The 27,716-nt window shown below is 42.4% G+C and overlaps 1 protein-coding gene and 5 non-coding genes across 6 annotated transcripts; 4 read left to right on the top strand and 2 right to left on the bottom strand.

The window, feature by feature from the left end:
• Positions 1-8,787: 8,787 nt before the first annotated feature.
• On the bottom strand, positions 8,788-8,859 carry Trnam-cau. Its single transcript has one exon. It is a non-coding gene; the product is annotated as a tRNA-Met (tRNA).
• Positions 8,860-9,312: 453 nt separating this feature from the next.
• Positions 9,313-9,384, top strand: Trnam-cau. The gene has a single exon. It is a non-coding gene; the product is annotated as a tRNA-Met (tRNA).
• Positions 9,385-18,271: 8,887 nt separating this feature from the next.
• Trnav-cac lies at positions 18,272-18,344 on the top strand. Its single transcript has one exon. It is a non-coding gene; the product is annotated as a tRNA-Val (tRNA).
• Positions 18,345-19,705: 1,361 nt separating this feature from the next.
• Positions 19,706-19,777, top strand: Trnam-cau. The gene has a single exon. It is a non-coding gene; the product is annotated as a tRNA-Met (tRNA).
• A 1,978-nt stretch (positions 19,778-21,755) lies between these two features.
• On the top strand, positions 21,756-21,828 carry Trnav-cac. Its single transcript has one exon. It is a non-coding gene; the product is annotated as a tRNA-Val (tRNA).
• Positions 21,829-24,880: 3,052 nt separating this feature from the next.
• Positions 24,881-25,663, bottom strand: LOC121864280 (calcium-dependent protein kinase 1-like). Its single transcript, XM_042363367.1, has one exon. The coding sequence runs from the start codon at positions 25,661-25,663 to the stop codon at positions 24,881-24,883; it is 783 nt and encodes a 260-aa protein (XP_042219301.1).
• Positions 25,664-27,716: the final 2,053 nt, after the last annotated feature.

Genomic DNA, 27,716 nt, shown 5'->3' with positions numbered 1-27,716 from the left:
AAACACCTGTGTACAATAATACTCTATACATAACACTGAGGCCTAAAGGTGAGGAGGACGGAGAGCTGAACACACACCATCAATAAACACGTCAGGAGTCATTAAGGTGAGGAAGGGTGAAGGGGAGAAGGGTGAGGAGTGAAGGGTGAGGGGTGAGGGGGGAAGAGTGAGTGGTGAGGGTGAAGAGTGAGGGGTGAAGAGTGAAGGGTGAAGAGTGAGTGGTGTGGGTGAAAAGTGAGTGGTGAAGACTGAGGGGTGAAGGGTGAGGGGTGAAGAGTGAGGGGTGAGGGTGAAAAGTGAGGGATGAAGACTGAAGAATGAGGAGTGAAGAGTGGGGAAGGAGTGAGGAATGAGGGGTTAAGAATGAGGAGTGAGGGGTAAGAGAAGGAGGTCGTAATGATAAAACACCACCACACCCACAGGGGACAGTCCTCAACCCAGGGCACAACAGTATACTGGGTGGATGGATATTGGTGGAGTAAATCCTTCACCCATTCTCCCATCTCATCAGCACCTTGATTATAACGACACTCACAGTACATTATTAAAACCTAGACACCTGAGGCCCTTCTAAGACGATACTTGAGGCCCTCTGATTACACCTGAGGCCCTTCTAAGACGATACTTGAGGCCCTCTGAGTACACCTGAGGCCCTTCTAAGACGATACTTGAGGCCAACTGAGTACACCTGAGGCCCTTCTAAGACGATACTTGAGGCCCTCTGAGTACACCTGAGGCCCTTCTAACACGACACTTGAGGCCCTGATTACAGATTACCCTTCCTGATGGGCCCCTTGACGACACTTGAGGCCCTCTGAGTACACCTGAGGCCCTTGAGGGACCTGAGGCCCTTCTAAGACGACACCTTGAGGCCCTCTGATTACACCTGAGGCCCTCTAAGACGATACTTGAGGCCCACTGAGTACACCTGAGGCCCTTCTAAGACGATACTTGAGGCCCTTCTGATTACACCTGAGACCCTTCTAAGACGACACTTGAGGCCCTCTGAGTACACCTGAGGCCCTTCTAACACGACACTTGAGGCCCTCTGAGTACACCTGAGGCCCTTCTAACACGACACTTGAGGCCCTCTGAGTCTAAGTACCATGTAAAATAAAACACTTTAAAGCGATACAATCTTATTCTTTATTAATATATATATATATAGACTTAAAGTATATATTGTTTAAATCGCCTCTACTGCTCTGTCACTATTTAATCCTCCCACCAACTGTACACTTTCCCTTCTGGTGAGATCATGCACACACAGACAGATATGTAAATACACACACAACACACACACACACACCTACATAAAATTACACATACACACACACACACGGATGTATTTACAGACACGCACACAATTACACACACACACACAAACACATGCACATAATTAAGGGCACACGCACACAATTAAAAACACACACGCACACACACGCACACGCACACGCACATACACACGCACGCAATTACATACACACACACACACAATGACGCAGCCCATTCTTGAAGTGACAAGAAGTGTGTAAGAAAAATAAAGTAAAAAGTTAAAATATCTGAAGAAAGTATCAGATTTATTCAATTATTTTAGTCTACTTTATTTTATTCTTACGACAGAGTAACAGAAATTACCTTTGGACCTTTATGTGGATCACCTCAACATTAACCCTCCAGTTTAATCTAGGTTAGGTTAGGTTAGATTAGGTTAAATAAACATAGGGTTAATCATCAGGTGAGCTCATTATATTTTGGTTGGCATCAGTCAGCTCAAACACTGGGCGGCGTCCTTCACTGACTCACCGACACTGTTCTTCTCCATGTGAGGAGTTTATACTTTCCATATGACAAGCCGGACGCACGACCAGCCAGACGCACGACCAGCCAGACGCACGACCAGCCAGACGCACGACCAGCCAGGTACGACCAGCCAGCCAGACGCACGACCAGCCAGACGCAGACCAGCCACACGCACGACCAGCCACGCACGACACGCACGCAGCCACACGCACGACCAGCCGCCACACGCACGACCAGCCACACGCACGAGCCAGCGACGCCACGCACACAGCCACACGCACGACCAGCCACGCAATGACCAGCCACACGCCGCGACCAGCCACACGCACGACCAGCCACGCACGACGCCACACGCACGGCGCACGCGACCAGCCAGGCGACCAGCCAGACGCACGACCAGCCAGACGCACGACCAGCCAGACGCACGACCAGCCAGGCGCACGACCAGCCAGACGCACGACCAGCCAGGCACAAACGCAACCATGACATAATCTTAGGCACTTTTATTTTGCTTCTCTTTTAAATGTTTTTCAGAGAGGAATTTCATCTCATCCGGAATTCAGGTAAATATATCCAGTCCCATCAATAATGTTTCGGTTTAATTAATGTGTCAAATCATTATATTTTCGGTTTAATTAATGTTCGACCCTGAAGCTTCAGTTAAATAAATACGTCCGTTCAATATTTTTATTTACGGGTTGATAAATGTTTCAGATCACCGACTTAATCCTATATTATAGTTTACCGTAAAAATATATAAACAACAACAACAACAACAATAATAATAACAATACGAACAATAACAATAACAAAAGTATCGATAATAATAATATGAAAAATACAGCACAAAGGTGTGGTTCAGTTATGTCACTTCCATATTTGGTAATCACAGCTTTGAATGTTACCTGTGCTGGTTATTACCTTCATCACGCTCAGGTAATATCCTCCACACACACACACACACACACACACACACACACACACACACACGAAAAAGTAATATTAGTAAAACATGAATCGTTTGTTTTGTTGAGTAGATGTGATTGACCTGGTGGTCATTGTTGTTAATGATGAAGAGAGAGAGAAGATGGAGAGAGAGAGAGAGAGAGAGAGAGAGAGAGAGAGAGAGAGAGAGAGAGGAGAGAGAGAGAGAGAGAGAGAGAGAGAGAGAGAGAGAGAAACTATTCAGTATTACATGATCATGAGTTCAAGCGTTGGAACATTTAGCGACCGGTTGGTGTATCCCCTTAATACCTCCACCAATTCACCCCCACCAATCCACCCCCACTACTCCATCTCCACTCCTCTCTACTACTCCACCTCCACCACTCCATCTCTACCACTCCATATTCACTCTCAGTATTCATTGCTTTAACGTACATACATACATACTATAATAATAACGGTTGCCCCTCGTGTAACGAGGATGGCCGGCCCAAGGGCCACCTAGGCGTGAATTTGTTTAAGGTGTAGAAGCTGTCGCCAACACAACAACCACACCCTAAGTTAACGAGCTGTATGACCCAGTGTCAAGGAATAGTCCGTGAAGACCGGAATACGATCCGCAAATCGATTAACATCCAGGTCCCCAATTACTGCTGGGTAGACAGAGGCAAATGGCTCACAGAAACTTGCCCGAAGTTTCACTCTCCCGGGTATCGAACCCGGGTCCGCTCGCGTGCGAGGCGAGAATGTTGACTATTACACCACATGTACATACATACATACATACATCGTCTCAAGAGGTCAGCATATAGTTTTTCTCTTTCTTATATAGATGATAACGTCAGATGAGAGAGAGAGAGAGAAGTACATATCTTTTAACACAGAGAGAAATATGATGGGACCCAGGAGCGGTAATTACAGGCCTGGTGTACGCCATAAACTTTATGATATATAGAATCCAGCTGGGTCATCAGGGCCCCCCACCCCACCCCTCGGCGTTACGGGAGCCTCCAGAATAGAACTTCGCCTCCTCCTTAATATCACCCAGCGAGATGCAATAAAAAAACTTGCAAGATAATTATGGTTTTTGGCTTGTTAAGTACGACCTGGCGGGGAGGATTACTCGGGCAGTGGAGGAGGAGCCGCAGTGTTTGAGCGTCCAGCAGCTACTGATCACGGCTACACACTGCCACGAGACTTTCTTCACCCTTCGTTCACTCTCACCTCTTTACGGCTCCAGGGGCCTCCTCTTGGCCTCCTGGACGCTGTTTAGCGCTTGTTTATGACTTATATCTGTGGTGGGACGCACAGGACGTTGACAGGTCTCGGAAGACAACACATCAACCAAGATTCTCTCAAGTTAAACACTCCCGAACAGGACTAAACTCAGTTGGTAAATTCAACCACGTTGGACATTTACTTCAATTTGATTATGTTAAAAGGCTTCATCACCGCGCTGGAGCAGCCAGTTTTTCACCCTTATGGCATCTGCTCACAAGAGCCCAAACTGAGAAGTTGTGGGCAGCAGTAGAGCATCGTTCTGCAGCAAATTAATCTGTGAGGGCATCTGGTGATCAAGGTCCTTAAAGATACTGCAGTCGTGGCTGGTCTGGACGGCGGGTCACATGTACCCCGCCGCATGAAATATTTTATTTTAGCGAAGGATGATGGAGAACACCTTAAAATTCGTGATAATTAGAGGCTGATGATAGGACGGTGGAGACCCCAGCTTTCATCAGGGGGTAAAACCTGGATCGTGTGAAAGAAATGTCTCAGTTCACCGTCAGGAACTCTCACGCTTCTGCACCAAGGAGCTGATCAACATCATACACTATACTATAACCTTTATAAGACAAACAAACAACTCGAGAGACACAGGAGGTGTTCCCTCAGGGGCCATTTATAAGTTTGTCAATGGCAACAACAACCATGAAATTGCTACTTTGGAAATCACGAATTGCTAATTTCACGAATCACTAATTACGGAGACGATCATGGCGGAGCCGGAGGAGGGTGTCACGACCACCACCACCACCACCACTATCACCACAATCATCATCACGCTCCTCCCCGGCCATCACCATCTGCCAGCTTGGGCTCCCACACCACCACCACCTCCACTACTATAACCACCATCATTTCCACTACTGCAACTATCATCATGACTACCATCACTATCACAAATACAACCACCACCTCCTTGTTAACATGATGATATGACAACCTCCAAAACTCACAGTACCACCACTATCAAGGGCTAATGACGTCACCACAACAACCACACCACCATTATCCCTTCCTTATGGTCATCACAACCACCCCTCCCGAGCTTATGATGTCACCGCCACCACTATCCCGTCCTTATGATGTCACCACAACCACCACCACATCACCACTATCCCGTCCATATGATGTCACCACTACCACCACCACATCACCACTATCCCGTCCATATGATGTCACCACAACCACCACCACATCACCACTATCCCTTCCTTATGGCGTCACCACAACCACCACAACACCACCACTCCCGTGCTTATGACGTCACCACAACCACCACCCCAGCTGTGTCTCTACAATTGCGAGTGATCCGCACCCACAGGAAGGCCCATTACACCCACACCCTAATTATCGGGAGAATGGGTGTAGGTCCTCACACCCTCCACCACTACACCGAGTCACGCGTACACTGACACTAAAATAAGGGGCTACACCCATCATGTGGCCACTACACCCCGCCACCCTGAATCTATGTGTGTGTGTGTGTGTGTGTGTGTGTGTGTGTGTGTGTGTGTGTGTGTAATGAATGCATGTGTGTGAATAAAAACTCCTAATTCAGTTACATCCTTTATAAATATTAACACAGGTACAGTACATATTTTTAGGTCATACAATAAAAGTGTACATTATCCAGGTATAGTACTTCCAGCCATCCTGTTGACGATAAAACCCACAAGAACATTTACCATTCAATTAACATCCTCGTCCGGTTATATTTCGGCGTTAACCTCACCATAGCCTTCAGTAGATTAGCTTTTACATCCGCTCGACTTTGATTATTATTCTCGGTTCTCTCATCATCCACCCTATCATCATCCACCCTATCATCATCCACTCTCTCATCATCCACTCTCTCATCATCCACTCTCTCATCATCCACCCAATCATCACCCATTCTATCATCATCCACTGTCTCATCATCCACTCTCTCATCATCCACTCTCTCATCATCCACCCTATCATCATCCACTCCCTCATCATCCACCCTCTCATCATCCACTCTCTCATCATCCACTCTCTCATCATCCACTCTCTCATCATCCACTCTCTCATCATCCACTCTCTCATCATCCACTCTCTCATCATCCACTCTCAGTCCACCCTCCATCATCCACCCCATCATCATCCACTCATCATCCACTCTCTCATCATCCACCCTATCATCATCCACTCTCTCATCATCCACCCTATCATCATCCACCCTATCATCATCCACCCTATCATCATCCACTCTCTCATCATCCAGTGTCCATATAAAAACATTAACTAGAATCAACGGGAATATTAATTAGTAATGAACCTGTTGATTATAGACTCATTAGGTGAAGCAAGAAAGGTGCAGCCACAGTAATTAGGACAGGTGATGCAGGGTTCCTCAGGTGACACCAGGATACGGCCCGAGTTTGCTTAGTCTTTTTTTGGGGGGGGGGCAGGAGGGGGGGCAGGGAGGGGGGGTGGGGGCAGGAGGGGGGTGGGGGAGGTGGATTTTGTGTAAGGAAATAATTATCTTATCTGGCATTTTACATGTATATTTTTGTTATGTATGTATGTATGTATGTATGTATGTATCTGTCTATCTGTTCGTGTGTGTTTCTTTAACCCTAAGATTCTCTCACAAAGCATATCAATTATTTCCGTCACTTTCAGTAAGGTGAGGAACACAACAGGTGAAGATGGCACAAGTATCCCCGGTTACAGCACAACACGAGGCCACAACCCTGCCAGTAGCCGTCACAGTGGACCCATCTTGGACACATACGCCATTTGTATTATGATTCGTGATATTCTGATGAAATTTCTAGGACAGTTTTCCAAAATTCACAAAACAAGTCAGACGTTTTTTGATTACAGAGAGTTAACGTGTGCCTACAGATAGATAAATCGTGACAGACAGACAGAGAGACAGACAGAGAGTCAAAATAGCATACTAACCGACGGTAGATAACAACAATGGTACCGGAAATACAAACTTGAACTGAAAAATTGGACCACATACCTCAGTCAGACAGACATTCATACTCAGAACCTCTATAAACAGAACTAAACAAAGAATGTATTTGAAGTACTCCCTAACATTCAGTACTATCCTGACCACTGGGGACTGTTATACACATCCATAGGACCTCTACTCTGTAATCCTTTTGCGCTACCGATCACAGGATGAGTGTGGGGGTGCACAATGAACTAGCTGCTGTGGCAAAATTAATTAAATTAAAATTATTACCATCACTTATCACAACCACCACCACTACTACTACCCTCACTATTACCACTACCACCACCACTACCACCACTACTACCACAACACAGCAGCCTCCTCGTCTTCGTGCTGGGCTGGCCATCTCCTGCACGCTTCCTACACCGTGGGAACAAGGATACGTGAGGACCTTAACCTTCGCTACCATGACCTGCCATGACTAGTACTACCATAACCTGTACAACCATTATTTGTATTGTGATAACTTCTACTACCATTATCTGTACTGCCATAACATGTACTACCATGATTTATATTACCATGATCTGTACTACCATCAATTGTACTAGCATGATCTTTAAAACCATTATCTATACTCCCATAATCTGTACTACCATTATTGTGCTACCATCACCATGACCTCCAAAATTGTTTTCCTTTACACCAAGATATGTTTATACCATCACAGTCTGCATGATTTACCATATTTTACACTACCATGAATTCACATAACCTCCCATAACTGGAACTACCAAAGCTAACCATAACTAGCAAAGTCTGTACTACCATGACCCACAACAGTTTCCTATTACTACCATTATATACGCCATCACAGTCCACATACCATTCTATAAATTGGACTACCATGAATAATACTACCATACCCTATTATCCGTTAAGTACCATAAATTACACCCTCTCAGTCTACCATGGGTTGAACTACGATGTCTTACCATGAAGTGTACTACAGTAATGAGACCTATCCTGTGTTGTCTCAAGAATTTAGGCTAGGTTAAGGTGTGGTTAGATTATGTTGGGTTAGGTTTGGTTAGGTTAGGTTAAGGTATGGTTCAGTTGGGTTAGGTTTGGTTAGGTTAGGTTAAGGTATGGTTCAGTTGGGTTTGGTTAGGTTAGGTTAAGGTATGGTTCAGTTGGGTTAGGTTTTTAGGTTAGGTTAGGTTCAGTTAGATTTGGTTAGGTTAGGTTGGTATGGTTCAGTTGGGTTAGGTTTAGTTAGGCTAGGTTAAGGTGTGGTTAGATTATGTTGGGTTAGGTTTGGTTAGGTTAGGTTAAGGTATGGTTCAGTTGGGTTAGGTTTGGTTAGGTTAGGTTAAGGTATGGTTCAGTTGGGTTTGGTTAGGTTAGGTTAAGGTATGGTTCAGTTGGGTTAGATTCGGTTGAGGTATTGGTTATGTCCTTAAATAGAACCCAATTTTGAACCTGGATCCTAGAAATACAACGTGTGTGTGTGTGTGTGTGTGTGTGTGTGTGAATTTTTACTCCCTGAAGTGCGGAAATTATCAGAGATGAACACAGAAAAGTTATTATCCTTCAATTATAATTATTAGACTATATAAATACGACATATTAAATATTTAATACCTGCGGTAGTTCTTTCAAAGTCCGTCCGCCAACCAATCAGCTGCCTTGTTACAACTGACCCTAGTTTTTTTTTCCAATGGGCAGTTTCATCCTATAATGTTCAATTCCATTAATTATTATTTTTTCACACATTTGCAGCGAAAACAATTGTCCAACATATTCTTAAAAAGGAAGTATAGCAGAGCGTGGTTTCGATCCACGGACCTCTGGGTTATGGGCCCAGCACGCTCCCTCTGCGCCACTCTGCTATGTATAAAGTATAATAGACTAGATAGTATTTGATGTTAACATACAAGGTAATATTTAATACGTTTAATACATGTGAGGTGTTACATGCTGCTGCCGCTGGCTATCGTCACCGAGTCGTTGTTGGATTTTTCTTTACTTGAGACATAATTCGACGGACTCATTGCCTTCAGTAACTCAATGAATGCTGACTTAACCGACTGACTCACTCACTGAAAGAATTTTTTCCTCCCCTGTATCACTTGAGGATGCTGGAGATAAGTTAATTTCCCTGAACTTATTCTATTTAATGTAATCTCTAATAAATGATAGCATCGAGAAAGGTTGTTTGAAGATTAATCATAAGAGCGTAAGTATATGTAAGTAGCTGTTTGTACTGCCAGTAGTGTTTATAAAGTGTGTGAAACAATCCTTCGTGTTGAAAAAGCAATGTAGTGAATCACAACTCTTAATACAGCAGAGTGGCGCAGTGGAAGCGTGCTGGGCCCATAACCCAGAGGTCCGTGGATCGAAACCACGCTCTGCTAACTTTCATTTTTTAATTCCGTCCATAGGCAACCGAGGTTACTTGTTTCACGTGTGTGTGTTTGAGTGTGTCTTTGCTTGTGTCTACGTACTTGTATGTGTGTGTGTGTGTGTGTGTGTGTGTGTATGATTATTATATACATTGACGACATAGATATAGGCGTAGACAGGAATGTAAGAAAATTTGCTGACGACACTAAAATAGGCCGTGTAATCTGACGAGGACTCCGAAAAATTATAGGAAGATCTAAACAAATTTTTCTTCTGATCTGAAAAATGGCAGATGAAATTTTATGTGGAAAAATAAATAGAGAAAATAGATATCAGATGAACAATGTTGCAATATAAAAAGATTTAGGAGTAATGATAAGTAGGAATCTTAAACCAAGTAAACAATGTGTATTTGCTCGAAACAAGGCTAACAAAGTACTTGGGTTCATACAAAGGAGTGTTAGTTACAAGACTAGCGAGGTTATCCTTATATTATATCTTGCGCTTGTAAGACCTCAATTGGATTATCCAGTTCAGTTCTGATCACTGTACTACAGAATGGATATCGAATCCCTAAAAAGCATTCAAAGAAAGATGACAAGACTAATCCCGGACATGAGGAACCTTGAGTATAGGGACAGATTAAAGCATATGAACTTGCACTCACTCGATAGACGTAGAGTGAAAGGCGATATGATTGAGGCGTATAAATGGAAGTCAGGGTTAAACAAAGGTGATATAACAGAGGTACTCAAACTATCTAACCAAGAGAGAAGACGTAGTGAGGGTTTATATTAGACAGATTTAGATATAGGCGCGAGATAGGTAAACATTGGCTTGGAAATAAAGTAGTGGACGAGTGGAACAAGTAACCAAATATCATAATTAACGAGGCAGCCCAGGCATTTCATTAAAGTAGATGAACACTTCATTTTGGAGAAAATTACCCTGACTGATAGTTTACTTATACAGAAATAAATGGAAAATAACTATACAGAAGAAATGGGCCCCAACAATTTATCACATATTTGCCAACAATAAAATATGTACAATAAACTGGTAAATTATAAAACTATATAAAAAATCCAGAATTTGTACTTATGCAAATTATAATTATTTACACTTAATATGTTCACATATCGGTTCTTACTGAAAATCTGCAGCCAACTACTGACTGAATAGACTGTAGTGAGCCCGAGTAATGACCGTGTTTCTGTTGATGGTACAGCAGCAGTCATTCCCACTTGGTCGTGAGTAGTTTCTGTAGAACACCGAGGGATGTGAGAACTAGAACTGCTCGTTAAAATGTGTGTGGAAAGACTACGGTCCATTGTTGGTTCTTTTGCTGCCAATTGATGGTACAGCGGCCCACATGTTGGACTCATGACACATAATTCCCAACTATGTGGTTCACAATGGCAGTGAACCGCCTGTCGTCTGGAATATCTTTCATCACGTCCTCAATAAAGCAATCTGATACTTCATCTGTGTATGTGTGTGTGTGCGTGTGTATGTGTGTGTGTGTGTAACGGCCACCACAACACAGCACATTCTTCCACGGAATTTATTCATTAAACAACACGATATGATGGAGAAGCTTCACGTGTTGGCAGGTCGGCGGCCCCCTGCTGTGCCACCCACCTGCCGTGTGTGTCAGCCCTCTACCACCTCCCTACCCACCACCATCACCACCTCCCATGTATTGAACCAAACACACAATGTGCTTGAATACCTTTCACGCAAATGTAAATAACAAAGACATACTGCCTCACACTGCTGTACTCACTAAGTCACCCTGCATGTACAGTAGTGAACTAAACAATGTATATGCAATATTCTGAAACATTCAACGTCATAAAATCCTGACCACTGGGGTCTGTTATACACGCCCTCGTGGCCTCTTCTCTGTAATTATTTTGCGCTACTGCTTACAGGATGAGTATGGGGTGCACAAACAACTAGCCGCTGTAAGTGGCAAAATTAAAAGTATAAATAATAATTGTCCCTCACCACCACTACCACTCCTACCACTGTGGCCAAACATAATATTATAGTCTCACAGTGCAGTATGTCACACATGCAGGTGTGAATAATTAAATTCAACTCCGATGTACGAAACAAAACACACAATGTACTGGAAATATTCGCTAACATTCAAGGCCTCAACTCAGTAATTCTTTCACGCTACCACTTACAAGATGAGTATGGGATGCACAGTAAACTAGCCGCTCTGCTGTAAAATTAGATGAAAAAATTATCACCATCAAGAGGACTCATGGGGCGTAACACAGCTCGTGGGAACAGAGTATACTGCAGGGCTCCTCTCCTGCAGATAACCATCCCCGCTTCACTGATAAGTAGTAATACCCTCTCCTCCTCTCCCTCCTCCCTTCATCCTTCCCTCCCTTATCCCTTCCCTTATCAGCCTCCTCCTCGGCGCTGGGCTCACACAACACCTTCATTACCTGGCCTAATGGAGGTGTCAGTCTCACAGGTCCCGCGCGTCGTGACTCCCTGTATGGCGCCCCAGTGGTAATATTTAGACAATGTTGACCCTGTGTTGCTGTTAAACTATTATTGTGGTGGTGGCTGACGGGGTGGTATTGGTGGTGGTTGACAGGGAGGTTGGTATGATGGTTGAAGAGTGGTGGAGGAGAGGCGATGGTGGTGGTTGTTTATAGCCGATGGTGGTGGTGAGTGGTGGTTGAGGGGTGGTGGTAGGCGATGGTGGTGGTTGTTTATAGCCGATGGTGGTGCTCCACCACCCTTAGGGGAGGTGGTTGAGGTGTAGTAGTTGACGGGTGGTGGTGGTGGTGGTTGACGGAGAGGTGGTAGTGGCTACGGAGGGTGGTGGTGGTTGACGGAGAGATGGTTGTATTGGCGGAGTGGTGGTGGTTTTAGCAGCTGAAAGGTCATGACGATGGGTAATGGTGGTGACGGTGGTTGAGGGGGTGGTAGCGATGGTGGTAGGTCCTAACGCTGGGTGATGGTGGTGATACAAACAGAATTTCACTTAAGTTGATGTTGATGTTATAGAGGTTGACAGGAATGTTGTAGGTTACCCTATACACCTCCCCCAACACACACACCTCTCCCTCCCCCAACACACACACACCTCCTCCTCCCAACACACACACACACCTCCTCCTCCCAACACACACACACCCTCCTCCCCCACACACACACCCTCCCTCCCCAACACACACACACCTCCCTCCCTCCCCACACACACCTCCCTCCCCAACACACACACCTCCCCCTCCCCCCAACACACACACCCCCTCCCTCCCCAACACACACACCTCCTCCCCCAACCCGCACAGAAAACAAACTACAATTCTACACACACACACACACACACACACACACACACACACACACACACACACACACACACACACACACACACACACACACACACACACACACACACACACACACACACACACACACACACACACACCCATTCACAGCCATCTCGTACAATAAACTCACTTGGTGACTTAAGGGGTACTAACTCAGTGAATCAGGGCCTGATCTGACGGTAAAGACCCTCACTGTACTGGTGGTGGTACATGTGTCTGTCTGTTCCCTTTAATACTGACGCGTTGGTTATAGAGACGCGATCCAATGCACCTTTATGAGATTTGGGGCCATACAGTCTTTGGTGCTTGTTTTGTTGGGGTTAAAGAGGCGGGGAGATCAAGTGATGGATTCCACGATAGATGATCTGTCTGTCTGTCTGTCTCTGTCTGTCTGTCTATCTATTCATATTTCTAGATAGATATATATATTCGTCTATCTATCTATCTTCCCGCCTACCTTTTCATTCGTCTGTCTGTCAAAATATTTGTCTTTCTATCTATTTAAATATCAAATCTCGTCAAGATCAGTAACCCGTTATTTCACTTGAATATTAACCACCTTAACACTAACCTAACCTAACCCAATTCTAACTCTAATCCTAACCTAACCTAACCTAATCTAACCTAACCTAACGTACCAGAAAAAAAAATCCTCACAAGCGAAAAACATCATTCACGTCAGTGAAGGCGAAGACCGAGGAAAGGTATAATGTTACCTGTTAATTGATATTATAAGTGACAAGAGGTAAAAATTTAGGACAGGTAAGATGGATTGAGGTAATTATTTTCTCTGTACCTGTTGACTGAATTGTTCTTAATGACCTTCACCACCTGGGAACCTGATGTGCAGGTGAGGGTGACAAACACACACACACACACACACACACACACACACACACACACACACACACACACACACACACACACACACACACACACACACACACACACACACACACACACACACACACACACACACACACCGTAAGACGATGAACCCAATCTTTAAAAAAAAAATAATAATTTATAGGATTTTTTCCTAGTATCATTAGTTTATGAATATAGATAGATTTAACCTCATGAATAGAGATGACGTGTGTGTGGGATGACCAGCCTCTCTCCTCTCAATACTGCTAACTGAATATTGATCACCACAGACCCGCCTCACTGAATATATTATAACCACAACACTCCCTGACTTAATATCAAGCAGGATAAACTTTGATGGCTCATAAATTAAACCGTTTAATTTATTTGATATATATATACTGCTCACCTGATAGCTTGAGGGAAGGGGTGGGGAGGGTGGGGAGGGTGGGAGAGGTGGGGAGGGTGGGGAGAAGGGAAGGGTGAGGGAGAGGTGGGAGGGGGGAGGTGGGGGAGGGGAGAGGGTGGGATGGGGAGAGGGTGGGAGAAGGAGGTGAGGAGAGGGGTGGGATAGGGTGGGAGAGGGAGAGGGTGGGATAGGGTAGGAGAAGGTAGGGAGAGGTGGGATAGGGTAGGAGGAGGAGGAGAGGGTGGGAGAGGATGGGAGAGGGTGGGAGGGTGGAGAGGATGGGGAGGGGGTGGGAGAGGGTGGAGAGGATGGGGAGGGTGGGAGAGGGTGGAAGGAAGGGTGAGGGTGGGGGAGTGGGGGTTAATTGAGGTTGTCTCTAACCCTCCTCGCTCTATGATGAATAAAATCGTCTGGGTCACCCAAATTAAATATTAAAAGTGGTGTCCCTTGTTGTGAATGTGTTATGGTTAATGGTGGTGATGCTGGGTGCTAATGGTGGATGCTAATGGTGGTGATGCTGTGTTAATGGTTGGTGATGCTGCGTAATGGTGGTGATAATGGATGGTTGGTGATGCTGGGTGTTAATGGTGGTGATGCTGGGTGTTAATGGTGGTGATGCTGTGGTGTATGGTGGGTGTTAATGGTGGTGATGCTGGTGCTAATGGTGGTGATGCTGTGTTAAGGTGGTGATGCTGGGTGTTAAATCAATGGTGGTGATGGTGGTTGGTGATGGGTGTTAATGGTGGTGATGCTGGGTGTTAATGGTGGTGATGCTGGGTGTTAATGGTGGTGGTTGGGTCTTAATGGTGGTTATGGCGTTTGTTAATGATGGATGTTAATGGTGTTTATGGCGTTTCATAGTTACGAACAACTCCTACTAACTCTCTATAAGGAGTATGGGGATAATTTAAACCGTCTGTGAAGTCTCAGCGTCTGTTAATATTTGATGATTTTTATTATTAAACTGTTAAGAATATATGAAGTAATATATCGTGTTTTTTGGTATTTGTTAGACAATAAAAATTCTATTCGATATATTGAAAAGTAAATATCGATACAGCTACAAGCACACAATGCATTATAATGTTTATATTTACAGCCAATCACATTGTCGATGCATGGAATAAATTAGTCTGGGCTGCTTGTTTGGGCAGGAGGTGTCATTATAGAAAACGGGACGTGGCAATGCAGGAGTTAACGCTGACGTCATAATGTTAACGGTGACGTCATAATGTTAACGGTGACGTCATAATGTTAACGCTGACGTCATAATGTTAACGGTGACGTCATAATGTTATTAACGTCAACAACTAAGGTCTTTCAACACGTAACATGGTTTAGTAACACACTAGTCAGTCAACATCTATAAATTGCGACACATAAAACTCTCTGAATGAGGGGTTGAGGGAACGATCTATTTAGTGTTCATTTTCTCTACAACAACGGGGAGAAGCTTGACCGACTGTGTTCATTACGAGTGACTGAAGGTATGATAATAATAATAATAATAATAATAATAATAATAATAATAATAATAATAATAATAATAATAAACAATAATAATAAACAATAATAATAAACAATAACAATAACAATAATAATAAAAGCTGCATGCAAAGGATTTGGAAGACATTGATGAGAGAGAGAGAGAGAGAGAGAGAGAGAGAGAGAGAGAGAGAGAGAGTCTGTCTGCCTGCCTGCCTGCCTGCCTGCCTGTCTGTCTGTCGAAGCAAACAGAAATCGAGGGTAGGAGTACGTGATTTAAGCGGGAGGAGGAGGAGGGTAGAAGGAGGGAGGGAGAGGGTAATGGGAGGGAGGAGAAGGGTAGAAGGAGGGAGGGAGAGGGTAGAAGGAGGTAGAAGGAGGGAGGAGGGGGATAGAAGAGAGGAGGGAGGTGAGAAAAAGAAGGGAGTTAAAAAGAGAGGAAGAGAAGGAAAAATAGAGAAAGTGAGAGAGGAGTAGAGGAAGAGAAGAGGAGAGAAGAGAAAGAAAAAGGAAGGGAAGAGGTTGAGGGAAAGAATGTGAGGGAGGGAGGGAGAGCTTGAGGGTAAGGGACAGTTTCTCAAAGATATAGCCAACTTATCTTCCTTACTGTCTCAATATTAAACTGTGGGACTAAATGGCGTCGAAACTGTTCTGAGACTCTACCATAAACTTACATCCCCACCACCTTTCGTACTACTCTTCTACTGCTACCACTACTATTACAACTAATCCTACTACTACTAATACCGCTACTACTACAACAACTACTACTACTACTACTACTACTATTAAATGGATCAGGTGTCGATCAGAGACAGCACCCAGTTTCAACACCGTCCTTGCCTCTATTGCCGCCTCCGTGTCTTTACAGCTCACGTTGACAATAGGTGTTACGTCAGGGCCTCGAGTGTCAACAATAGTGCCAGACGTGATAACCTGAGCCAACACGAATACAACCACCAATCTTTACGTTAGCAGATGAAAGTCCACCCACAGCTGGTCGACCGCGCAACACATACACACAATCGCGCACACACATAAAAACGCTGCTCCCCTCCATCCCCATTATCTCGTCTCCATTAGCCTTGACAGTTTTCCCCATTAGGCAACATTTGGTGTAATTAGATCAAGGTACATACTGGGAACAATGAACCAAGCGTAACAGTGATGGATATTACAATGACGTCAAGATGAAAAAACTCACTTGAAGGATACCAAGTGAGTTAAGGTGACCCGGATTACTAAGGTGATGCTAAGATGTGAACAGTGAATGAAGCAATGAAGCCAAACAGCTGAAGCGTAAAGGAATTCGTAGTGTTTGCGTGTGTTACTGAGTTAAGAAACAGATGTAAACCCTGAAAGCAGACAAGCAACTTTAAAATATTCAAGAAATACTGAAAAATAAATTAACACAGAGAACACAAGTCACGAGAGACAATTTAGCCCAGAAAAACACAAACAAACCCTGAGACACAAAACAAATAAAACCTAAAAAAACAACACATAAAACAACTAAACAAAAGAATCACTAAATAATAAAAGTGACTAACAAGACACAAGTTGACCCTGAAGAAAGTGGTCGTCATCTGCTGCGTTAAATCACACTTAAAAACAAAAAAATCTCCTTCATTCGGTAACAAAAGATTAGTAGTTAGCTGGTGGTGGTGGTGGTGATGATGGTGATGGTGGTGGTGATGGTGATGATGGTGGTGGTGATGGTGGTGGCCGTCATGGTGATTTTGTAATGGTAGTTGATCAATTATGTTAATGAATTATGTTAGTGTGTACAACCCTACCCTACCCTACCCTACCTTACCCAAACCTAGAATAGTCTCCACCTTCGTCCCCTCTCCAGGTCCCTCTTCCACTTCATCCCCTAAACATTCCCCCTACCCTACCTCATCCTCTAAACCCTCCCAAACCCCGCCCTCCCCTAAAACCAGCCCCTCCCTGCCCTTGCCCTCCGCTCCTCCCAAAATCCCACTTTCCCCTTAACCACCCCCCCCCTCCTCAATCAATTCTGTTTTATATCACAGCAGGTTAGTGAGCCGCGCCCAGGAATTTATTAGGTCACAGATAAAAGCACCGGCCGACACTAACTGCCGGGTACTGTGGCCAAACAATGATCCTCGCCTCCTGCTAAAACAAAAGTGAGGAGTGAGCCTGGGTGTAATTATGGGTGTTGAGAGATGGTGGTGGTGTGTGGGGTAGGGGTGGAAGATGGTGGTGTGTGGTGTAGGGTAGTGGTGATGTGTGGTGTAGGGTAGTGGTAGGAGATGGTGGTGGTAGTGGTGGTAATGATGGTGTAGGATAGTGATGGATTTTTTTTGGCCACTTACAGCGGCTAGTTTTTTGTGCACCCCACACTCATCCTGTGAGCGGTGGTGCAGAAGGATTACAGAGTAAGGTTTACCCCAATGGTCAGGATATTATGGCAGTGAATGTTACACAGTGGTGTGTGGTGGTGACGGTGATGCGTGATGGTGTAAGATGGTGGTGGTGATGTAAGATGGTGGTGGTGATGTAAGACGGTGGTAGTAGTAGTAGTGTAGAGAAACTGGTGAATTTTGCAAGTTAGTTAGCCAAGTGATGACCCAAGCCATACTGAAGGTCAAGGCTGGCATCAAACGACACGGGTAGTACATAAGGTCAAAGATTGTACCAAAGGTTAAGGGTCGCACCACATCTCCCACAGACTGAGGTCAAAGACTTAGAAATTATACCACAGAAAGGATTAATTCCTTCCTGACAGACTACCCTAAACAATTACAGGTTTCCGTAGTGTAGTGGTTATCACGTGCGCCTCACACGCGCAAGGTCCCCGGTTCGATCCCGGGCGGAAACACGGGTACCCATTTTATAAAAAGTTAAAAATCATCACAATATGTAATTAAATCCGTATAGTACAGTAATATCTCTGTGTAACGAGATCTGTTTTGTAACATGAAAATTGTGCTGTGTTTGTTTTTGCACAGACTGTTAGTTTAATATTTTAACACGAACTAAGATAAATATTACTTTACAATACAAATCTTCGACTTGAAGTCATAATTTGCACACACACAAGCTCAAACTAACCTCGCCCTCCCCAACACTAACATATTAATACATATAAAATCTTTGTTGTTATTATTTCACCAAAGAAAGACACACAAATAATAATACCAACACACAAATTCACCACCACAACAAGGACCAGTCACCACCACCTGCCCAACACAGTTAATAGTGAAGCAACACCAGTCAAAACATTTCTCCCTTTTATTATTATGAATTTTCCCATCATTATACAGGATGGTCGTTATCAGGAGCAAAAATAACTCACTCTATTATTTCGTTGTTAATCTCTCTCTTTGAATGTTGATCACCTGAAGAGTAATCACCGTATATTTCACTTTACGATACCTGGTGGGGCAGATTTGGATAGTGTTAAGAGTTACGGTAGTTTAATCACGTGTAATAAGCTGGGGTGTCTAGTCATCAGATAATCACAGGTACTACCGCCTGGGAAGATATTGGAAGCATACTGTATTGTCTAATGGTAGACCCTCCTGCCATATGGCATCACAAAAATTGTCACCAAGTCCCAGGTTGCTGATCTGACTTTCTGCTTCATTTACACACAATTGCAGGGTCTCAATTGTTTTTCTTACTATTGACAACACAACATACACATATATTGTTTCTCACTCTTGACCTTTTTTATTTTTTTATTTCTTTATGGTTCTTTATTATTATTATTATTATTATTATTATTATTATTATTATTATTATTATTTTATTTAAGATTATTTACTTTTTTATTATAGATTTTATTTCCTATTAATTATTATTACTGTAAAATTATTAATATTATTATTATTATTATTATTATTATTATTATTATTATTATTATTATTATTATTATTATTATTATTATTATTATTATTATTATTATTATTATTATATTTTTCCCCCCAAGCTCCGATGTGGGTCAGTGACCTGTGCCCGGGTGGGTTAATCCCCGTAAAAAAAAAATGTTTTCTGTTTTAGTGTTCCTCTTCCACAACAAGACCCACAAAATCTATCTCATTTACCTCTGGTTCCTTACACAACGCAGCATCATCCACCTACACCAAGTAAACAAACTCCAAAATCTAAGCCATGATCTATTTTCTATTCTTAAAACCAAATAAAAATTCAGGAACATTTTGTGTGTATTTAAGAAGCAGAGTGGCGCAGTGGAAGCGTGCTGGGCCCATAACCCAGAGGTCCGTGGATCGAAACCACGCTCTGCTATATTCGACTCATTTTTGTGTCAGTGTCTGTGGGAAGGAGTGACGTGGTTAACTGGCAAGGCGGTGTAACACTGGATCAGAATGCTGGAGACTGAACCAAGGACACGACAGGGAATTAGTTTGTGTGAAAAGTCGAACTGATGACGAACATATTTAAGGTTAATTCATTCGCCAAATTATACCCAGAGATCGAGCCGGTACACCCAGTGGTCACTACACTAAATTACTCTAAACCAGTGATCACTACACTCACCACCTACACCTTGGGATCACTACACTCACCACCTACACCTTGGGATCACTACACTCACCACCTACACCTTTGGATCACTACACTCACCACCTACACCTTGGTTGCAGTAAAGAGTTTAGGTGTTGCCATCCTGGCCATTACTGAAATTCATCTTTTTTTTTTTAATATTTCCTTAACTACAAGGGCTACAATCAAATAAATGGCGTCTATACCCGTGTTTTCAAGGTCTGTGAATCAAATGAAATGGGCGATGAGTATGTACGTCTCTACCAAACTCACCAAAGATGTTGGTGACATGACCGGAGGGTAAAAACAAGTAAATGTCACAACCCACAAAGAAGAAACACCATCACGAGTACACGCCGACGACCAGGACCGGGTGAATATTCGAGAGAAGTTGCAGTGAAGTGTAAACCCCTGGACAAAGACGACCATCCACAAGGCGTCCTGAACATCGTCACTGGAAGGGTTACTCCATTTTCACTTGTACATCCATAGCACTTGGCCATGAACTTAGCAGCTTCGTCGATTACCTCTGGCATAGCGGTATCCAGTTCCCCTAGCTTCTTTTGAGTCTGCTTGGCTTGAAAGGTTCTCAAGAACAGTGGCTTTGCCAACGCCAAACAGCAAGGCAACATTGTCTCACCCAGATAGGCCATGCATTGCCAGAAGCTGTGGGGCAATCTTGGTGTGTGTCGTTGCTGTTGCTGCTACATCAATCATGGCTCTGTCTGGACGAGTGGCTCCCATGGTCAATTGGCAGCTGAGGCCAAGTTTGTGGAGGAGGAGCACGAAGACGTCTGTATCATCACATAATACATTTATGCTTGTGGCCCCATTTTCTGCAAGGTTCGCCATTTGTTGTACGATGATAACGTCTGCCTCTTCGTGGTAAGTTGTTAAATCACTCCTCCGCCGAAGGACAACACCACTGACTTGTACGGGTATTGGATATGTACCGGTTATGATTAGCTTGGTCTTGTTCTAAAGTCCTCTTCTGATCAATTCTTCACAGACTATGTTGATGAGCTGGACTTTATTACCAGCTACCGTCAGGACTGTTTTCTGCGGTGGCAGAGAACTCTGTGGATTGAGGCGATGGTGCTGAATGACATGTTGACCAGCTCGTGTCGATCTTGTCGAAATCTTAATGCTGTAGTTCATGTAGCGGTCTAAGATGACGAATACATCATTGTCCACGTAGTCCTGGGTAGTTCCCTTGTAGGGCCAGTGCACACACCACAGAATGGCACATCCATCAATGATGAGGATTTGTGTATCCGGTGATAGACGGACGGAAACCAACTCTTGGAATTTCTTCTTGAGTGTCGACTTTGAAGTGGCAATGAGCATACCTCGGGACTCTGTGAACATGGGTGTTGGAAGAGGAGCTAGCTCGTACTTAAGGACAGTTGTTAGTTCTACGTCCCTCGCTTGGTGTAGACCCAACAATCTGTAGTAGATGAGATTAATGTCATACACATCTTTGCCTGATACTCTCATGGACTTCTTCTTGATTTTCATTGTGATGAATTTCTTCGAAACTGGACCATGGACCCCTGATGGCAAGGAGTTATCAAAAGACATCATCTGTGCTTTGCCTCAGTCAACAGCTTGGTGAACATTCACAGATTCAGGACGAACCTTTCCAGTGACGATGATCATGACACCACAAAGAGTGTTCATTCTTTCCTTATAGACTACATTGTACATTATGTTATTACAGGTTTCCGTAGTGTAGTGGTTATCACGTGCGCCTCACACGCGCAAGGTCCCCGGTTCGATCCCGGGCGGAAACACGCGTCTCCATTTTATAAAAAGTTAAAAATCATCACATAATGTAATTAAATCTTATAACATAATAATTCCTCTGTGTAACGAGATCTGTTTTATAATGTGAAAATTCTCATGTGATTGTTTTTGTACAGACTGTGTTTGTTTAATATTTTAACACGAACTATCATAATTATTAGTTCACCATACAAGTCATCTACTTAAAGTCATAAGTCACTTACACACACACAAGCTCACACTTACCTCGCCGTCCCTCACACTAACATACAATCTATATATATATAAAACAAAGAAGTCTGACTGTGTGTCTGTTTGTCAGCACAAGAATCTCGTTATTTACTTTACCGATCTGGACCAAACTTGGCATGGATAGCAAGTGTCATGTGGGGATCTAAAAAAAAACTCCAGCCAACCCGATCCAACACGCCCCAGAGAACGAGACTAACGATTAGCCCGGACACACACACACACGTAGAAAAGTCTTATTCCCTCCTATGATTTACACAGAGGTTTAAAAGTCATATCCCATCCCACGTATTATAACTAATTTTATCCTTATGCTCTCTCTCATTACAGCTTACTTTTCTTTGATCTCAAACTTTTCTAGGCTGTCCATTCTAACAAGGTAGGTAGGTAGGTTGGTAGTCCTAGCGAAAGAGCTGCCCGGAGGACGGCGTTTCTGCTAGTGAATAATAAGAATGAATCCTCCCTTTAGCAGACTTTGAATTTAGTCACTACAACACCATCCATCATCACTACATATATCACCATCCCTCATCACTATAGTAATAAACAGAGCTTCATTTTTTCTACCATATTTATAAATTCCAACCTTCATTATACAGTAATTATGTCTGAATGGTCAAATTTTGAATTGGCCTCAGTGAGAGAGCTGTTAGGGTCAGTACATCACAATGGTGTTCCGACGCACTGTAACCAAGGTGTCAAAGGTGGAGGTGAAGGGCTGCCAGGCCCAGGTGAAGGAGAAGGGGCCCCGATCTCACAAACTACAGACCACAAAACACAAGACTCAAAATAACAAGAAGAAAGTAACCACCACTTTCTGCCATGTACAGAAGGACCAGTACCTCCCCTGGGGAGAAGTCAACCAGCAAGAAGCGCTGAACAGTCACCATCCCTTCTCAAAAATAATAAAAATATTAATTCATTTCGTTTGTATTATTTATGCTTATATTATTTTCATCTGTACACCATTACCTTTAACCAATATCTATTTATTTATTTATTTTTACAGGGGTTAGCCCACCCTGGCACGGGTCACTGACACATATCGGGGCCTGGGGGGCGAAAATGTAATTATAATAACAATATTAATAATAATTAATTCATAGTAAATGAAATTTATAATAAAAAAAAAAATTTAAAATAAAATTCCAATAGTAACAACATTAATAATAATAATAATAATAATAATAATAATAATAATAATAATAATAATAATAATAATAATAATAATAATAATAATAAACCTTAAAAAAATAGAAAAAAATCAAGAACAGCAGGTCAGGTTCACAGCAGGTTAATATCATAGCACCTCAAGGACAAAGCAGGTTAGTCACTGTAGGTCAATATCACACCAGTTCAAGGTCATAATGGAAGGTCAAAGTCACAACAAAAGGTCATAACGTAAGATCAGAGTCACCAGAGATTATTTAAGTATTATTATTGTTATTGTTGTTGTAACTGTTAATATCGAATATAGGTAGGTAGGTAGTCCTAGCGAAAGAGCCGCCCGGGGGGCTTCGTTTCTGCTAGTTTACATATAAAATCTTTGGTGTTAATATTTCACCAAAGAAAGACACACATAAATAATAATACGAACACACAAATTTACCACAACAACAGGGACCAGTCACCACCACCTGCCCAACAAACACAACGTCAATAAAGCAAAGCAACACCAGTCAAAACATGTCTCCCTCTCCATTAAGACTCAAAATCTATCCATTATGTGCTGGAGGTCTGGACAATTTGTGGCAGTAGATCACGTTTGGATAACCAAGGAAAAGGTAGATCCAGCCCTAGGAAAGTTTGGCCTCCGCTGTACAGAAATTAACTATACAGATGAGAGGAAAACAAACATCATAATAATAACTGTTAATTATATATAACTAAATAAACCCTGAAACTAAATACGTACTATTGAAGAGTTGATTCTGCAATTTGTAAAAGAAAACATAAATCAAAAGAAAAAGTTTGTATTTTTGTGAGAATTGTGGGTGTATAAATCTTACACAAATGCCTACACGAATGACTTCCTCTGCGGTTACCAAGCTGCCGACACCAACACACTAAAGTAGTCAGGAGGAAAAGTTGCTCTTGAAACACACATACACTGTTATGTTTTAGTGATTATACATATACTATTGTTTTTTTTTTTTTAAGTAATGAATTACAGAATATGAAGAATCTTCTCCACCGTAGTTTATTACACCTTAAGAATTTAACCACTTTAACGCTATTTAGGTTAGGTTAGGTTAGATCCTACATCACAACTCTTTCTGCAATTATTATTATTGTATTTAATTAACGTAACTCATCAACATCAGAGTTCCCACGTGTGTCCGGGCCAAGCACGGTACTCGAACCCGTGTCAAATACATAAAGAGTGACCATGGACACCAGATGACATGAGACAGACAGTTAGACACCTCAGAGCAACACAACAATATTAAATAACCTGTGTACCTGTAATTACCTGCCGGAGAAGTTTACTGAATGACTGTGTGTGTGTGTGTGTGTGTGTGTGTGTGTATATGTGTGTGTGTCACCTGTTTTCTCAAATAATCATAAGAAATTATGAGATGTCTTCCACGTACGATAAAATTCTCTCTCTCTCCCTCTCTCGCTCTCCTATTTAACCTATTTATCTATCTGTTTATTAATTTTTCTCTTATAGTTACAAGTTTCTCTCGGTGTTTTGTAACTAATTCTCTCACTCCTCCTCCTCCTTCTCCTCCTTCATCCTTCTTAAAGTAGATTGGGTGGTTGCCGCCGGTGGAGATTGGAGAGGCTTAGGTGACCTGTGCCTGGGATTCAAGTCCATATTTCTAGGATCTGTGCCAAAACCTCCATAGTGTTTCGAAGGTTAGGGACGGGGTTGATGGCGTGGCTCACCCATCGCTGTGCGTCACGGCTGAGATGGTGAACACCGACAAGAGTCTGTAGAAGGCGACCCATGCTGTATACATCAGCCTGAGAGGTCACTGGACTGTTCTTGACCACCTCAGGGGCCATGTAGAATGGCGACTTTGTTCCGGGAGAGAATCGGTTAAATTTTCCTATTTGTGCAGACAGACCAAGGTCAATGAGCGTAGCACGAATCCCACTGGTGGTATTTTGGATGCAGATGTTTTCACACTTGACATCGGTGTGCACCCATCCCCGCTCCTTTACCGCCAGCAGGGTTCGGGTGACCTGTTTTACGATCTGCAGGCGCTGGCCTATGGTGCAGGTGTGGGTCTGGAGGTACTTGTCCAGGCTCTCCCCGGCATATTCGGTGAGGAGGGTGAGCTTCGAGGGACACACTCCGATTATCTTCTGAAGACCGGGTACATTCTGCAGGACTGAAAGGGCCTGGATTTCCTTCTGCAGAGTTAAAACAATAGATGGTGTAGCTGGAATGGCCTTGATGACCCACTGGCTATTGGACACTGTAACCAAGTGACAAGACCCGTAGGACCCGTGACCCAAAGGCTTCATGCAGGTACGATCAGCCACGAACTCAAAGGCCCCATCCCCAAACACGTTTACAAAATGGCATTCGCAGAATTCGCACAGTGCACGCACCGATTGTTTTACGTAACTGCTGGTGTCCATCCTGAGGTATATTTACCCTCAGGTTTAGGTTGCTCAAGGACCTAGTAATCAAAATTCGAGGAGTAAATGAAAAATTCAAATCGAAAACTGGTTAAATCCAGTTCTCATCCCAAGATTTCCTGTTTATAGTCGAGAGGGAAGCTGTTGTGGTGAAGATGCAATAGTGTAGTAATGATACTTCGTTGTAGTATAGTTCTATAGTGGCGTTATAGTGGAGTTCTGGTGTTGTGATGATAGTGTTTTAGTGGTTATAGAGTTGTAGTATACTGTTGTAGTGGAGTTTTGGTGTTGTGATGTAGTATAGTGTTATAGTGAAGTTATGGTGTTGTAGCGATCTTCCAGTGTTGTATTGTTGTAGTACAGTGTTGTAGTGATGTAATAGTGTTGTAGTAGTGTTGTAGTGATGTTACAGTGTTGTAGTACAGTGTTGTAGTGATGTTGTAGTGTTGTAGTAGTGTTGTAGTGATGTTACAGTGTTGTAGTACAGTGTTGTAGTGATGTTACAGTGTTGTAGTACAGTGTTGTAGTGATGTAATAGTGTTGTAGTACAGTGTTGTAGTGATGTTACAGTGTTGTAGTACAGTGTTGTAGTGATGTTGTAGTGATGTAATAGTGTTGTGTACAGTGTTGTAGTGATAGTGTTGTAGTACAGTGTTGTAGTGATGTTGTAGTGTTGTAGTACAGTGTTGTAGTGATGTTGTAGTGTTGTAGTACAGTGTTGTAGTGATGTTATAGTGTTGTAGTACAGTGTTGTAGTGATGTTATAGTGTTGTAGTACAGTGTTGTAGTGATGTTGTAGTGTTGTAGTACAGTGTTGTAGTGATGTTATAGTGTTGTAGTACAGTGTTGTAGTGATGTTATAGTGTTGTAGTATAGTGTTATAGTGATGTTATAGTGTTGTAGTAGTGTTGTAGTGTTGTAGTATAGTGTTGTAGTGATGTAATAATGTTGTAGTACAGTGTTGTAGTGATGTAATAGTGTTGTAGTACAGTGTTGTAGTGATGTTATAGTGTTGTAGTGATGTTGTAGTGTTGTAGTACAGTGTTGTAGTGATGTTATAGTGTTGTAGTACAGTGTTGTAGTGTGAGTGTTGTAGTACAGTGTTGTAGTGATGTTGTAGTGTTGTAGTACAGTTGTAGTGATGTAATAGTGTTGTAGTACAGTGTTGTAGTGATGTTATAGTGTTGTAGTCCAGTGTTGTAGTGATGTTATAGTGTTGTAGTGATGTAATAGTGTTAGAAGTACAGTGTTGTAGTGATGTTATAGTGTTGTAGTCCAGTGTTGTAGTGATGTTGTAGTGTTGTAGTCCAGTGTTGTAGTGATGTAATAGTGTTGTAGTACAGTGTTGTAGTGATGTTGTAGTGTTGTAGTCCAGTGTTGTAGTGATGTTATAGTCTTGTAGTACAGTGTTGTAGTGATGTAATAGTGTTGTAGTACAGTGTTGTAGTGATGTTGTAGTCCAGTGTTGTAGTGATGTTATAGTGTTGTAGTACAGTGTTGTAGTGATGTTGTAGTGTTGTAGTCCAGTGTTGTAGTGATGTTATAGTCTTGTAGTACAGTGTTGTAGTGATGTAATAGTGTTGTAGTACAGTGTTGTAGTGATGTTGTAGTCCAGTGTTGTAGTGATGTTATAGTGTTGTAGTACAGTGTTGTAGTGATGTTGTAGTGTTGTAGTCCAGTGTTGTAGTGATGTTATAGTCTTGTAGTACAGTGTTGTAGTGATGTAATAGTGTTGTAGTACAGTGTTGTAGATAAAATTGTTAACTATGATGATGATAGTTATTACTATTATTATTATTATTGGCTAGCAGGTTATTATTATTATATTATTATTACATATTATTATACATATTATTATTGCTATTATTTTCATATTGTTATTATTTTTTATTAGTTATTATTATTGTTATTATTATTATAGTAGCTATTATTATTATTATAATTTTATTATTATTATTATTATTATTATTATTATTATTATTATTATTATAATTTTATTATTATTATTAGTATTATTATTATTATTATTATTATTATTAGCAGGGTTATTACT

Source organism: Homarus americanus, unplaced genomic scaffold, assembly GCF_018991925.1.
Source record: "Homarus americanus isolate GMGI-L3 unplaced genomic scaffold, GMGI_Hamer_2.0 scaffold26351, whole genome shotgun sequence".
NCBI classification, from domain to species: Eukaryota; Metazoa; Arthropoda; class Malacostraca; order Decapoda; family Nephropidae; genus Homarus; species Homarus americanus.
This window is presented reverse-complemented; position numbering and strand designations above follow the sequence as displayed.